This window comes from Sceloporus undulatus, chromosome 9 (assembly GCF_019175285.1).
Source record: "Sceloporus undulatus isolate JIND9_A2432 ecotype Alabama chromosome 9, SceUnd_v1.1, whole genome shotgun sequence".
Taxonomy (NCBI): Eukaryota; Metazoa; Chordata; class Lepidosauria; order Squamata; family Phrynosomatidae; genus Sceloporus; species Sceloporus undulatus.
The window spans coordinates 28,176,470-28,187,983 of record NC_056530.1 but is presented as its reverse complement, the minus strand read 5'-3'; the positions used below and the strand labels follow the sequence as shown (position 1 = coordinate 28,187,983).

The 11,514-nt window shown below is 45.6% G+C and overlaps 1 protein-coding gene across 1 annotated transcript; it reads right to left on the bottom strand.

The window, feature by feature from the left end:
- Positions 1-639: 639 nt before the first annotated feature.
- Positions 640-7,192, bottom strand: LOC121915592 (zinc finger protein ubi-d4-like). The gene is made up of 6 exons (XM_042439933.1): positions 7,171-7,192; positions 6,715-6,930; positions 5,908-6,036; positions 5,560-5,672; positions 5,151-5,232; positions 640-3,914 (listed from the first exon to the last, which is right to left on the bottom strand). The coding sequence occupies exons 1-6, from the start codon at positions 7,190-7,192 to the stop codon at positions 3,838-3,840; spliced, it is 639 nt and encodes a 212-aa protein (XP_042295867.1). The 3' UTR covers positions 640-3,837.
- Between the last annotated feature and the right edge of the window lie 4,322 nt (positions 7,193-11,514).

Here is an 11,514-nt window from a genome sequence, read left to right as displayed (position 1 = left end):
GTTCCCATGGCTCCCATGCGCTGCAATGCTGTTTGCAGAAATCTCCTGTGCTCCCACCATGATAGGGGGTAGCTTTGGAGGAGAGGGAGAGTCATTGGCAAAGCCAAGACCTTTCTCCAATCCTGGGAGTCCTTCTTCATGCTCCCAAGGCAGCCAGAGAAATGAAGAGAATAAAAGGACTGGAGTGGCAGTAGTGAAAAAGCTGCAGAGCAACAGCAAACACATCCCAATGAGTCTCCCTCTGAAGCCAGCTCCCTCTGTTGAGCTGGCAGACCCTGAGCTAGGGAAGCCTGAGCCAAGGATGACCCTTAGCCAGTGCTCTTGGGGTCCTCTGCCATAGCCACCACCAAAGAAGGGGGGAAAGGCAGGAGAGAGGAGAAGGGAAGGCCAAGAAAACTCTCAAACCGCTTTCGGAGAAGGAAAAACCTTGCTGGCTCGAAGAGACACATCCTGCTAGGAGCATAGGCAGGAACAAGACTGAGGCTCAGGGGGGCTAGCTCCTCCCTATATAGGGGCCGGTCTTTTGTTTATTGTCCCTGCCAACAGGAGCAAATAGGAGGAGCGCCGTGATGCCGCCTATTTGCTTTCACAGCCTCGCCCAGGGAAAGAGGATTCGAGGACAGAAACGAGAGAGCAGTCTTCTGTGTAAAAATGATATTTATTCACTAATGTTTTATTACAGTACCTTAAAATAATAATAAAAAAGAAAAAGCCAAAACACATTTTAGCTTCAATGGCAATAAAAAGAAGGGCAGGAGGAGAGCCTCAGAACTTCTCTTTCAAATGAAAATCCCACATTTCGCAAAATGAATGCATTTGCAACAAAATGTGCAATCCTTGGCGGTTAAAATGAAAGGTAGGAAGAGGAAGAGGAGGAAGGAGGGATGCAAAGTAGGGGAAGGACGACAACTCGGGGGCAAGGGGTCGCAAAACCGACAGGCGGGCACTTAAAAAGCAAAGGGCTGAGGTATTTTGGCCTCCTGAGCGCCCTTAAGAAATGAAAGGATGCAAGAAGAAAGGATAAAGAAACTGAGGACTGTCCCATGCCACAAAAGACAGCATCGAACCAAGCCAATGTAAGAAGCCTGAACCTGCTCTCTCTCGCTCTCTCTTTTTCCAAGGCTTATGCCACCCGACCTCAACCTAACAAACTAACCTGAGCATGAAATCCTCACAACGCAGCAGGGGTTGCACATGGATTATTACTGTTTAACCTATCCCCACCACACAGACAGTAAGACTACAATAAAAGAGAAGTCAAAAAAAGCCATTTTGGTGTTTTATTCAGGTAATGATTTTTGTTTTTAAGACACAGGTGTGATGCTTTGAATGTTGGGGCTGGGACGACAAGCCCGCCCCGTCGTGTTTCCTCAATGACAGGCACCTCCACATTTTGTGCATCCAACTACCTTCTCCTCGACCCGCCGCCATCTCCGCAAACTGCGCAGAGAAATCCAGTGCAACGCTAAGGAAACTAAACGAGTTCCTTTTGTGGCGCTGTGGCCCTAAAAGAGATCCAGGGTTATGTAAGTGCGCAATGATGCTACCTTCTCCTCAACCTGGAGACCACTCTTGGCACCCCGAACGAACCTCAAAGAGTTCACAGGAAAACAATGACATTTAAACCCTGAAACCCTCTCGTCCGCATGAAAACCTGGCATAACACACAGGCAAAGGGGCCAACTCTTCCCATCCCATTGCCAAAGAGCCCCTTTCTCCCCTACAGAGATCTATGCTATCTATCAGTGTGGTGATACCAAGATGGCATCCTTCCACAATTTAGGCCTTATGTGAAGTTAAACCAAACTATTCTAGTGTCCACGTTTGGGATAAACTTGAATTCCTAACCTAAGAGAGGCACAACACTTGTAGCAGCCCCTTCTCGCATTCCTCAGCCACCTTGCACCACCTAACACAAAAGTAAAAGGGAACATGGGTTCGAAGGAGCGTGGAAAGACGCGTCAATAGGGGAAGGGCTTTCGGAGGTAGGTCTGAAGTCAATTTTAGAAAAAAACAGGCACATATCTCATATATTATTACACAGAACCCTATTCCAGAGAAGAACACTTCCAATTGCCATTCCTTGAAAAAGGAGGAGTCGGAATCAAGAAGGGCTTTTCAAACGGTCACTTGCGAGGACAAACGCCTCCAACGAAGAGGCAAAAGCCAAGCGGGCAATGGAAGGGAGAAATCATTTTCATTCACTCCGGCACAGCAAAAGCAATAGCAAGCACATTTCTATACCGCTTACCAGTGCGCTTAAGCACTCAATAAGCAGTTTACAAAGTGTCAGCTAGTGCCAGCTCCCATTAGATTCTCACCAGACAGCAGTAAGGGATGAAAAGCGTAACCGTTCACCGCCTCCCTCCCACACATCCATGCGCGCGCACATACATACGGTGCGACAAATAAAAACTTGGCAGAAGTCAAGTAAGGCTAAGATCCCCCCCCCCAAAAAAAAATACAGTGGCCCACAGAAGGTGGCACAGAGACCAGTGGCCAATGTCACAGAGAGGCACCTAATGCATGGAGGGTGGGGAAATGGGCAAAAGGCCTTGGGATGGTCTTCCTTTGAGCTCTACTGCTTAACAGAAGGGAAGGATGCTCCCTCCACAAAGGCAGGTAAAGGATCATCCATACAGGAGGCTGTCCGCTCTCTGCCCTTCAAGCGACACCCATTTTCCTGCAGAGGTCCAAAAACAAGCAAAGCTATTTCTACACCAAATAGGGGGGGAAAAGCGTAATACAAGAGGAATAATCTAAAATGCAAGCAAAAAACAGGGGCAGGCTCTCCAGGGATTAAAAACATGATTAAAACCCACCATTACACAGATATGCCACCTTAGAACTGCGGTCAAAACCCCACAGGCGAGGGACATGATAAAATAAGATGGAGACAAGCTCTTACGGAGAAAGGGCTTTCCCCAACCCCAAGATACAGTCCTGGTTAAAAATATGGTAACGGTTCGTGAAAAAAAGGAGAGGGCGCTTTTGGGTTGAGAGAAAGTTCTTTGGATTTGAATCCAGCCTCCATCAGAGCGAGAGCAAATCTTTCAAGATCTTTTCCAATCTGGGAAAAACAGTCACCTTGTTTTCACACCTGTCTGAGTTAAGTCCAAGGCTGGGTTTCCACCAGTATGACGCAGATTTCCTTGGGATTCAAAGGCTGAAATAAGCTGGTACTGGATCAATATTAACCATGTTGGGGAACAAAACCACTTTCTTAAGGAGATGCAGGTGACCTGAATGGGCAGGACTCAATATCCTCTGTTTGTGTTGAGTTATTTCTTAGCCAACTTGGGTGGCACTGGAACACAGGGGAGAAAGGATTTTAAAAGCCATAATGCTCAAAGAGATTTTCTTTTCCAAGCTGCCAGCTCTGCTCACAAGACAGAAGCGTGAGAGTTCACTCTTGATAGAATAGCATATCAGTGAGATGAAAGGAGCTGCCTTTCATACAGCACATATTACAAGGTGCGCACCCAGCTCAAGTGAAGATTTTATCCTGGAACATTAAGGCCATAGATAACAGGGATCTCCATTTGGCGCTTCTGAGCCAGCCGTGAACACTTTGGCCTCCCGAGGAAAGGACCATGAATTCCTTACATCTAGGGCAGAAGCTATGGGGTGCGGGATCGTACCCTGAAACTGTGCACAGGACGGAGACAGTCAGCAGAGGCCTGACCCAACCGGTGAGGGAGAAGACACGGACGAAGAGCAGAAGGCTGTGTAACAGAAGACTAAACCAAGAAAGAAAGAAGGAAAAAAGAGCCCTGTAATGCAGCAGAGAACCAAAGGTGTCTCTTCTCTTGACCTCTCTTTCTCCTCTGCAGCCCATCAGGAGGAGTTCTGGTTCTGATAGATCGAGGCTTTCTCCTTCAGCAAGTCCAGACACAAGTGGCAGCTCCAGCTCCCTGTAAAGACAAAGAGGGCACAGACAAAGAATCTAAGTAAACAGTCTCCAAACCATGCAGATGCCTCTGGGATGAAATGGAGTTGGAACAGTCATGCGCACTTACAAAACCAATGGTCCCCCCCACCGTTCCTATTGTACCATCTGAGTGAGGGATGCTGCCTAAAGAAGCAATAGTGCAGCACGATGGATGGAGGTTTTAAAAGCCTGGGTACCTTTTGGTCTTGTGGTCCCACCCATTTTGCCAAGTGAGGAAAAGGTTAGATAGTCCTATGTACAAAGCTCTGAGTTCGTAGGTAAAACTATGGGATAGAAATGCTGAGGCTCAGTCGTGAGACATCTCTTTAATTTAATGATGCCCTCTCGCTGAGCACACACCTTACGCTAACATACATTTCAACCCATGATAAGATGTCTTCACCTTGGCTAGCAAACACTAAACAAATATATCCAACAACAGTTTGAGGAAGATACTTGGGCCCAATTCTCTGAGGTCTCCAGGGCAAAGGACCAGAGGCATCATATTCAGTAACTGACATTACCTCTCTCCACAGCCAATTACTGCTTGGGTGCAGTGACTGCAATAGGAAGTGAAGAAGGTAGGCGAATGCATTTATGTTTATGCCCCAACATCAGCTTGACTATGTTGTTCCACATTGTCTCTCCTGCATTTGAACATGCATACCTGCTTCATATTCAATCAGGGTTCTCTGGATTTAAATTCAAGACCCCTTCAGTAGCAAGTATTCTACCCTCAGTCTAAAGGCATGCAATAAAAGGACTGCTTCCTTGTCTGATGCAGTGTAGTTATGTAGCTCTGGTAACAGCTTGAACCCTGACCCCATAATCCCTTTCCTCCATGATGTAAAAATTAACAGGCAATTTAAGATTAACACAAACTGCAGGCCTCTGGCTGGAAGCGTTCTTTCAAAACACCAAGTCAGCTGTGGCTCAGGAAATGAGTCAGTAAATTGTTTGCTACACATCAGCAACCTTTGCTATGTCATGCTGTGCGCACTGTTTCCCCCCCCAAATGCATGTCCCATTACTCTCAGGAACGTAACAGAATTTAAAGCCCCCATATGTTGCAATGTGCACATGCACATGTGTCTTATCTCATATACAACGTGTCATATACAATGTGTTATTGCTCAATGCATGCCCCCGCTATCTTCTGACCTCAAAATTACACATAGTGAAAAGATGGAGGGGAAACAGGGAACTAAGCAGCACTTACCTTCAGGTGGTTCTGACATGGGTGGCGTGAGGCAGTACATGTGATAACCACGGTCACAATCATCACAAAAGAGCAGCTGGTCCTAAGCAAAATGGGGAGGAAAGGATGAAGACAAAAAAGGAGAATGCAGATTATTCCTTTGGGATGGGGGGTGGTTCGGGGGGGGATTCAATATCCCACCGACATTGGCTTTCCCCAATACACATACCTTATGACTACTTAGCAACCACTTTATGGGGTCAGCTAGACTGAGACTTAAGGACCAGTCTGAAGGAGCTCTTCTCTTCTTCATCCAACCAAAGTTCTTACTAAATCTTAATCTCTTTTATTTAGAGATGGGCAAGTTTGAATCCATTCTCAGTCTTAGAGGCAGGAGATTCAGCTCTGCGATGGGGATGAGGGTACTCACATCATTTTCAGAGGTCCCACAAATGTTACAGCACTTGCATTCGATACACTGCCAGCGATAGGTCTTCACTGCTGCCATCATGACTGGTGTGAACTGCAGGCAGGAAGGGTGTCCTGGTGGGGACGAAACAGCAGAAGAGGCATTGAGATGAATCTCCCAACAAGAGAAATGAAACATGCAGTTCCCTCTATTCTATTTATTCTTGCCTTCCAAAGTGGGAAAGCAGAGAGGTAAACAGACCAAAAACACTGCCCTCTGTACCTCACTTATTTCCATCCACAAGCCACACAAGGAGCACACAGAGCAACGCTTGGGAGGACCCAGCCTCGCCATCATCCAGCCACATACCCGATCGGCCACAGTCAGAACATGAAACCAGCTCTTCAGGTTGTCCTGTTTTCTTATTGATTTTGGAATCTCCCAGGCAGAAGTCACAGTAATTGTTGGGCAAGGCCAAGCCATCTGGGCCTTTCTTGGCTAAGAGGAAAGAAGGCATTTCAGCATCAAATGGCAAGAAGACACCCCACCTCCAACTAGTTCTTCTGAAGCTGCAGCCCAACCTAACCTCAATACTAAAGAAAACTTACACACACCTCCTGCGTGGCATAAGAAGCACTCTTTGGCTCCTTCTCCATCTTCTGTGCCCAGGCCACTCTCCCTTTACTTGCCACTTGAAACCTAAGTTGAACCATGGATGGTAACTACAGTTACCATAGTTATATGTGGGTTGAAAACCTAACAGAATTCTCCTTAAAACAATTGAAGGTAGAGAGGAATTTGCCAGCAAAAATGAAAAGGATTAGACAACTCAGAGGGTGTTCGCCTGGTTCACTGCCTTGGAGAAAGGGCACTACTGTCCCAACCTGGTTCTGTATAATTTGCAAAATGAGAGACATAATGGGAGATAACTCTTGCCTGGAAGATGTATCACCTAAAAGTGAACACTATTCCCTAATTTCAGATTGGCTGGATCCAGTGGGGAAACAAAAGGCAGTAAGTATTTGCTCAGGGGCATCCCTCTATTTTAGTATGACTCCTAAATCTAAGTGCTAAATTCAGGCACCAGTCAAGCCTCATCTGCAGTTGAAATGAAGCCAACCACCGTAAATAACTTCTTGCCTTCGAGAAGTGTGCCGGAAGAGGTAGGCAACTTACATTTTTGTTCCTCCGATCTCTGAGAGACAGGTGTGGGGGGCTGCGAGTCTTCCTTGTCCTCTCCCTCTTCCTCCGCAAGGTGGGAATGTGCGTAATGGTAGCTTAACCCAGGGCGATTCTTGTAGCGCTTACCACAGACTGAACCAGAGGAGATGGTGAGAAAAGACAGAGACAACAACTGAGCTTTCTTGGTGGCCAAGGTGTGCTCTCCCTCATCTCATTATAACAAATCCCATTACCAGCCCATCCATAGCTGGTTTTTAACTCCAAAAGATGGTGCTCGCCCCCTCAATCTGCTACTGGCTCAGCCACAAATTGAAGCAGAAAGCATCCATAACAACACAACCAAAGGCAACACTCTTCCTGGACACCAGATTTAGATATGTATCCATATCTTGTATTTTGTCCATTATCATCTTTGTAGTAACACACCTCTATTATACTTTCAGAGCCCACCCGGCTCCACATTCAGGCACATTACCTAAAGAACAACTAATGCACGACTGAACAGTTAGGAACTATAAGCAGTCCCAGGTTCTTTGCTTAAAATCAGAAGAGAAGCATGTTTCTTCTCCTCATGAAAGAGAAGTCTGAAACATGATAAGGTGCATCTGGAGTTGTGAGGGGAAAGGGTTAGAGCACATACTCCACTCATGTGAAGAAAACCCGCTCCTCTGAACTATGATGCTGGAGGGAGGTTCTATGGGTACCATGGAATGAGCATCTCAAACCCCACCAAATAAATGGGTGCCACAATGTTTGCCTGTCCCGATGCATAAACTGCATGACAAGGAGCTACTGTTAGGATAGAATAGGGAGAATCAGACAAGGCTGAGTTTTTATCACCCTATCTGTTCAACTTGTATGCTGCTGCACATATCATACGTAAAGCAGGATTAGATACAGAAGATGTAAGGTGTGAACATTGGAGGAAGGAAAACCAACGATATAAGGTACACGGATAACACCATATTACTAGCCAATAGCAAAATCCTTTAAAGACCTGACTTTTGTGTTTAACAACCCACATCTATTACCGTTCAGAAGCTCACGCTAAGTTACCAAACCATGCGCTTGCCCACAAACAAGGGCGTATTTAGACGGTAGAGGTGCTGGAAGAAGGGAAAAGATATACAGCGCCACATGTCTTGGCTCTCTAACCTTGCATAAGGATGGAAAACAAGATAGATCCTTTCTGGAGTCCATTATGTCATGTAAGGTTTTCTGCGAAGCAACTCAAGAGCTATTTCGTCCGAGGGGGGAAAGTAATGGCTCTCTTAAGGGCTGTGTAAACACAGCTGAGAAAGTAAGAGCCTGTGTTGGCAAGTTCCCCTCCAGCACTGCTACTGTTACGCTCTAGTTTACTGAAAAATCCTAACTAGGTGTGCAAAAGCTGCACACCTGCTATTTTCGCACAACCGCTGGAAAAAAGAGGGGGAAAACTTTGCCTTAGGATATAGTTCCAAAGTTTCTCGTCACAGAAAAAAAGGGGGAAAGGGGCTTGGATCCCTTTCCAAGGCTGCACCGGAATGATTTCTCTGACCAGACCTGTCAATTTCTCTAAAAATAGTCAAAAGTACATTGCAATCCAGTTTGTACACAAATATCAAAACAGGGCAAGATATGACTTTCAATGCTTTCAACGCTGCCTAGTAAAACATTTGGGTTGAAACTGCACCCAAAAGTACACCAAGGTGGAAATGCCAATGCCAGGAGCGATCAAGTATTGCTTTTGCACTGTTAATATTTTTGAGATCCCTCTGTATTGTTCTTTTTCTGGTTAAGCCAAAGAAAACTGCTTTTCCTGGAAAGTGGCAGGAGCACTAAAGTTCACAAGGTGCCCTTTGTATGTTTAATAAAAGCCTACCAAGGACGTCTGGCCCTTCGAAGGCTTTTTGTTTTGGTTGTCGCTTGGTCTTACATTTTTGGCCAGAGGGCAACAAGGGCAGAAAACTGGCCACTGGCCCTGCCAAAAGTTGCCTAACTATTGCTCTGAACAATGACAAAAGATAGATTTTAACATTTTGTTTGCAGCTGCAGTGACAAAGAAGAACGACAGAGTTGGACACCTGGCACACTTTACGCATTTTTAACAACCTGAGGCAAAATGGACATATGCAAGATTGTGTCTTATTCCCATGAGGCTGCAGCAGTACTAGTGATATACCCTTTTCTTGTACTATAATGCTTAGAAACATGATAAAAATGATTTTTAACATGAGATTATAGCTAGGTGTAGCATTGGTTCTTTGCCTGAGGCCTCAAGCAAAGAGTACAAAGGACATTTAAAACCAAAGACTGAGAGTCTGACCCGTTATTAACAGTTTGCAAGATGCCAAGGCTTCTTGGACCACGGTTATGAAAGGAAAAGGAAGCAACTCAAGAAACTTTCCTCATTTCCACAATCAGAACTAGCAGCATGTATCCTATGTTCAGCCACTTGGGGGTGTGAGAATACTAGTATTACAACAGCTGGGATGGAAAGAAGGGTTGAACTATGCAGCAAGTCTTGGCAGATGCTGCCGGCAGAGAAGAGCTGCATCGAAGAAAGACTAGATGGAGAATGTAAAGTTCCTCACTCGTTTCAGTGAATCAGTCTATACACTGCAGGAATGAAAATGCACACTGTTGTTGCCCAACAATTTCTTGATCCCAAATACAGAGTCACCGCCTGCAGAAGAATTAAAATGATTAAAATGATTTTGATCAACTGGAATTGATTCCAGTATCTTTTGATCAACTGGAACCGACTCCTATTTATCTGGATGCACAAACTATACAGGGACAAGAAGCTAGCCAGCTCCTCCCTAATAAAATAATGCTATCTCATTTAGGAACATTTCATCCTGTTTTATGGGGACATAATCATATAATCGTATTATGAAATGTGGTGCAACATTACATTACACTCTTATTCCACCCAGCCTCTCTCCAACGGCCGCAAGCGGAGACGATCTTCTTGTAGCAGCCGTTTTAAATCACGATTTCCCTGATTCCCTAAGAAGTGGCAACGCTGAAGAGCCACCGGGAAGAAGCATTCCCTCTTTTGCAAAAAGGGATTCACATTGCCAAAAGACCAGCAAGAGAAGACATAAGTTCAGGGTGGCTGGTTTCCCCCTCCCTCCCAGTAGTAATACTATTCCACCTATCAACCTGAGTGTGAATGTAGGACTTTTCCATTGGCGACAGCCAGACTTTGGGATGCCCACCTGCCAAGGCACTACTTGAATACACATCTCTTCACTAGAACATTTTCATTTGTTTCACAGTTTAATATTGCTTGTACTGTTTTGAGCTGGTTGATGGGTTTCTTTGTCCCTCTCAGTCTTGTCCTTAGTGTTTACTTGATCATACTGTTGATGTCCATGCTACCTGTGTAAGATCCCCACTTCTGTGGATATAGGGCAGCCTACTAACCCTTAAACGTAGTTTAAAAATCAGCAATAAATGCAGTACCAAGGGAGAGGGCACACTGGCCCTTGGCACCAGGCAGAGAACGAGAGATCTCTGCACTTTCTTTTCCATAAAGAACATGGACACCATGGATGCACACACCTGACAACAACAGCTATGTTAATTTGAGCATGGGCTACCTGATCTTTTTCCTGTTCCCCTTCTCATCCTCTAAGCTTAGTTGTTATCCAGTATCTAAACCAGAGAGCTCTGCCGGTATTTTTTTTTTTTGCATTACTATGCAGCATTCAACAGTAACACTTTTTATCATTCCCTGCACTTCCAGTGATTTTTGCTGTTGTTCATGTGTCCAAAATGGAACTATGCAGGGATGAAGCATTAGAAGGTATCAACAGACCTGGGGGAACCCTAAGCAGCCTTAACTCCCACCCCACAAAGCAACACAAAGTGTGATCAATGGCCATGCAGTGATGGCGAACCTATGGCATGCGTGCCAGAGGTGGCACTCAGAGCCCTCTCTGTGGGCACATGTGCCATCATTCCAGCACAGAGTTTGCCACTAGAAAGCCAGAGGGACATGGCACTTTGCAATAAATAGGAACGTTGGGTACTTACCGTGACACGTTCATTTCCTGCAGAGAAGGGTCCTGGCATCCTGTAATCTGTGTTTAGCTCCTCCTATTTGCTCTTGTAGGCAGGGACTATAAACAAAAGACCGGCCCCTATATAGGGAGGAGCTAGCCCCCCTGAGCCTCAGTCAATAACAAGCCAAGTGAGTAGCAAGGTAATCAAGGAACTGAACTTTAGTAACATCAGCTAAGGGTTAACTAGAACACCTTAGAAAAAACTAGTCCAAGAACAAACAAGAACTCCGAAAGACCAATCCAGCAACAAGAAGAAGAAGAACCAGGCAGGTCCACCAAGAGGCAGCCAGGGTCGGAGGCCGCAGGCAGCACCCGGGTGGGCAGGATGCCAGGACCCTTCTCTGCAGGAAATGAACGTGTCACGGTAAGTACCCAGCGTTCCTTTTCCCAGCAGAGAGGGTCCTGTCCTCCTGTAATCTGGGATCTACAAAAGCCCTCTCGAACTGGGAGGAAGGTGCTGCTAGGAGACTGTGGCCCCCGACACAATCTGTTGGAGGAACCTCCTTTCAAATGACGCCTCTGCGGACTGAGACACGTCCAGTTTGTAATGTCTTATGAAGGTTGATGCTGTAAAGCATTGCCAGGGAATACCAGTGGTTTTAGAGCCAAAAGCATATGCACTTACCCTCAATGCAACCCTTCAACCTAAAGTTCAAACCTAAAGTTCAAACCCTTAAACCTAAAGTTCAAACCAAGATATTTTCCATCTGGGGCTGGCCATGAAACCAATGCAGAACATGAA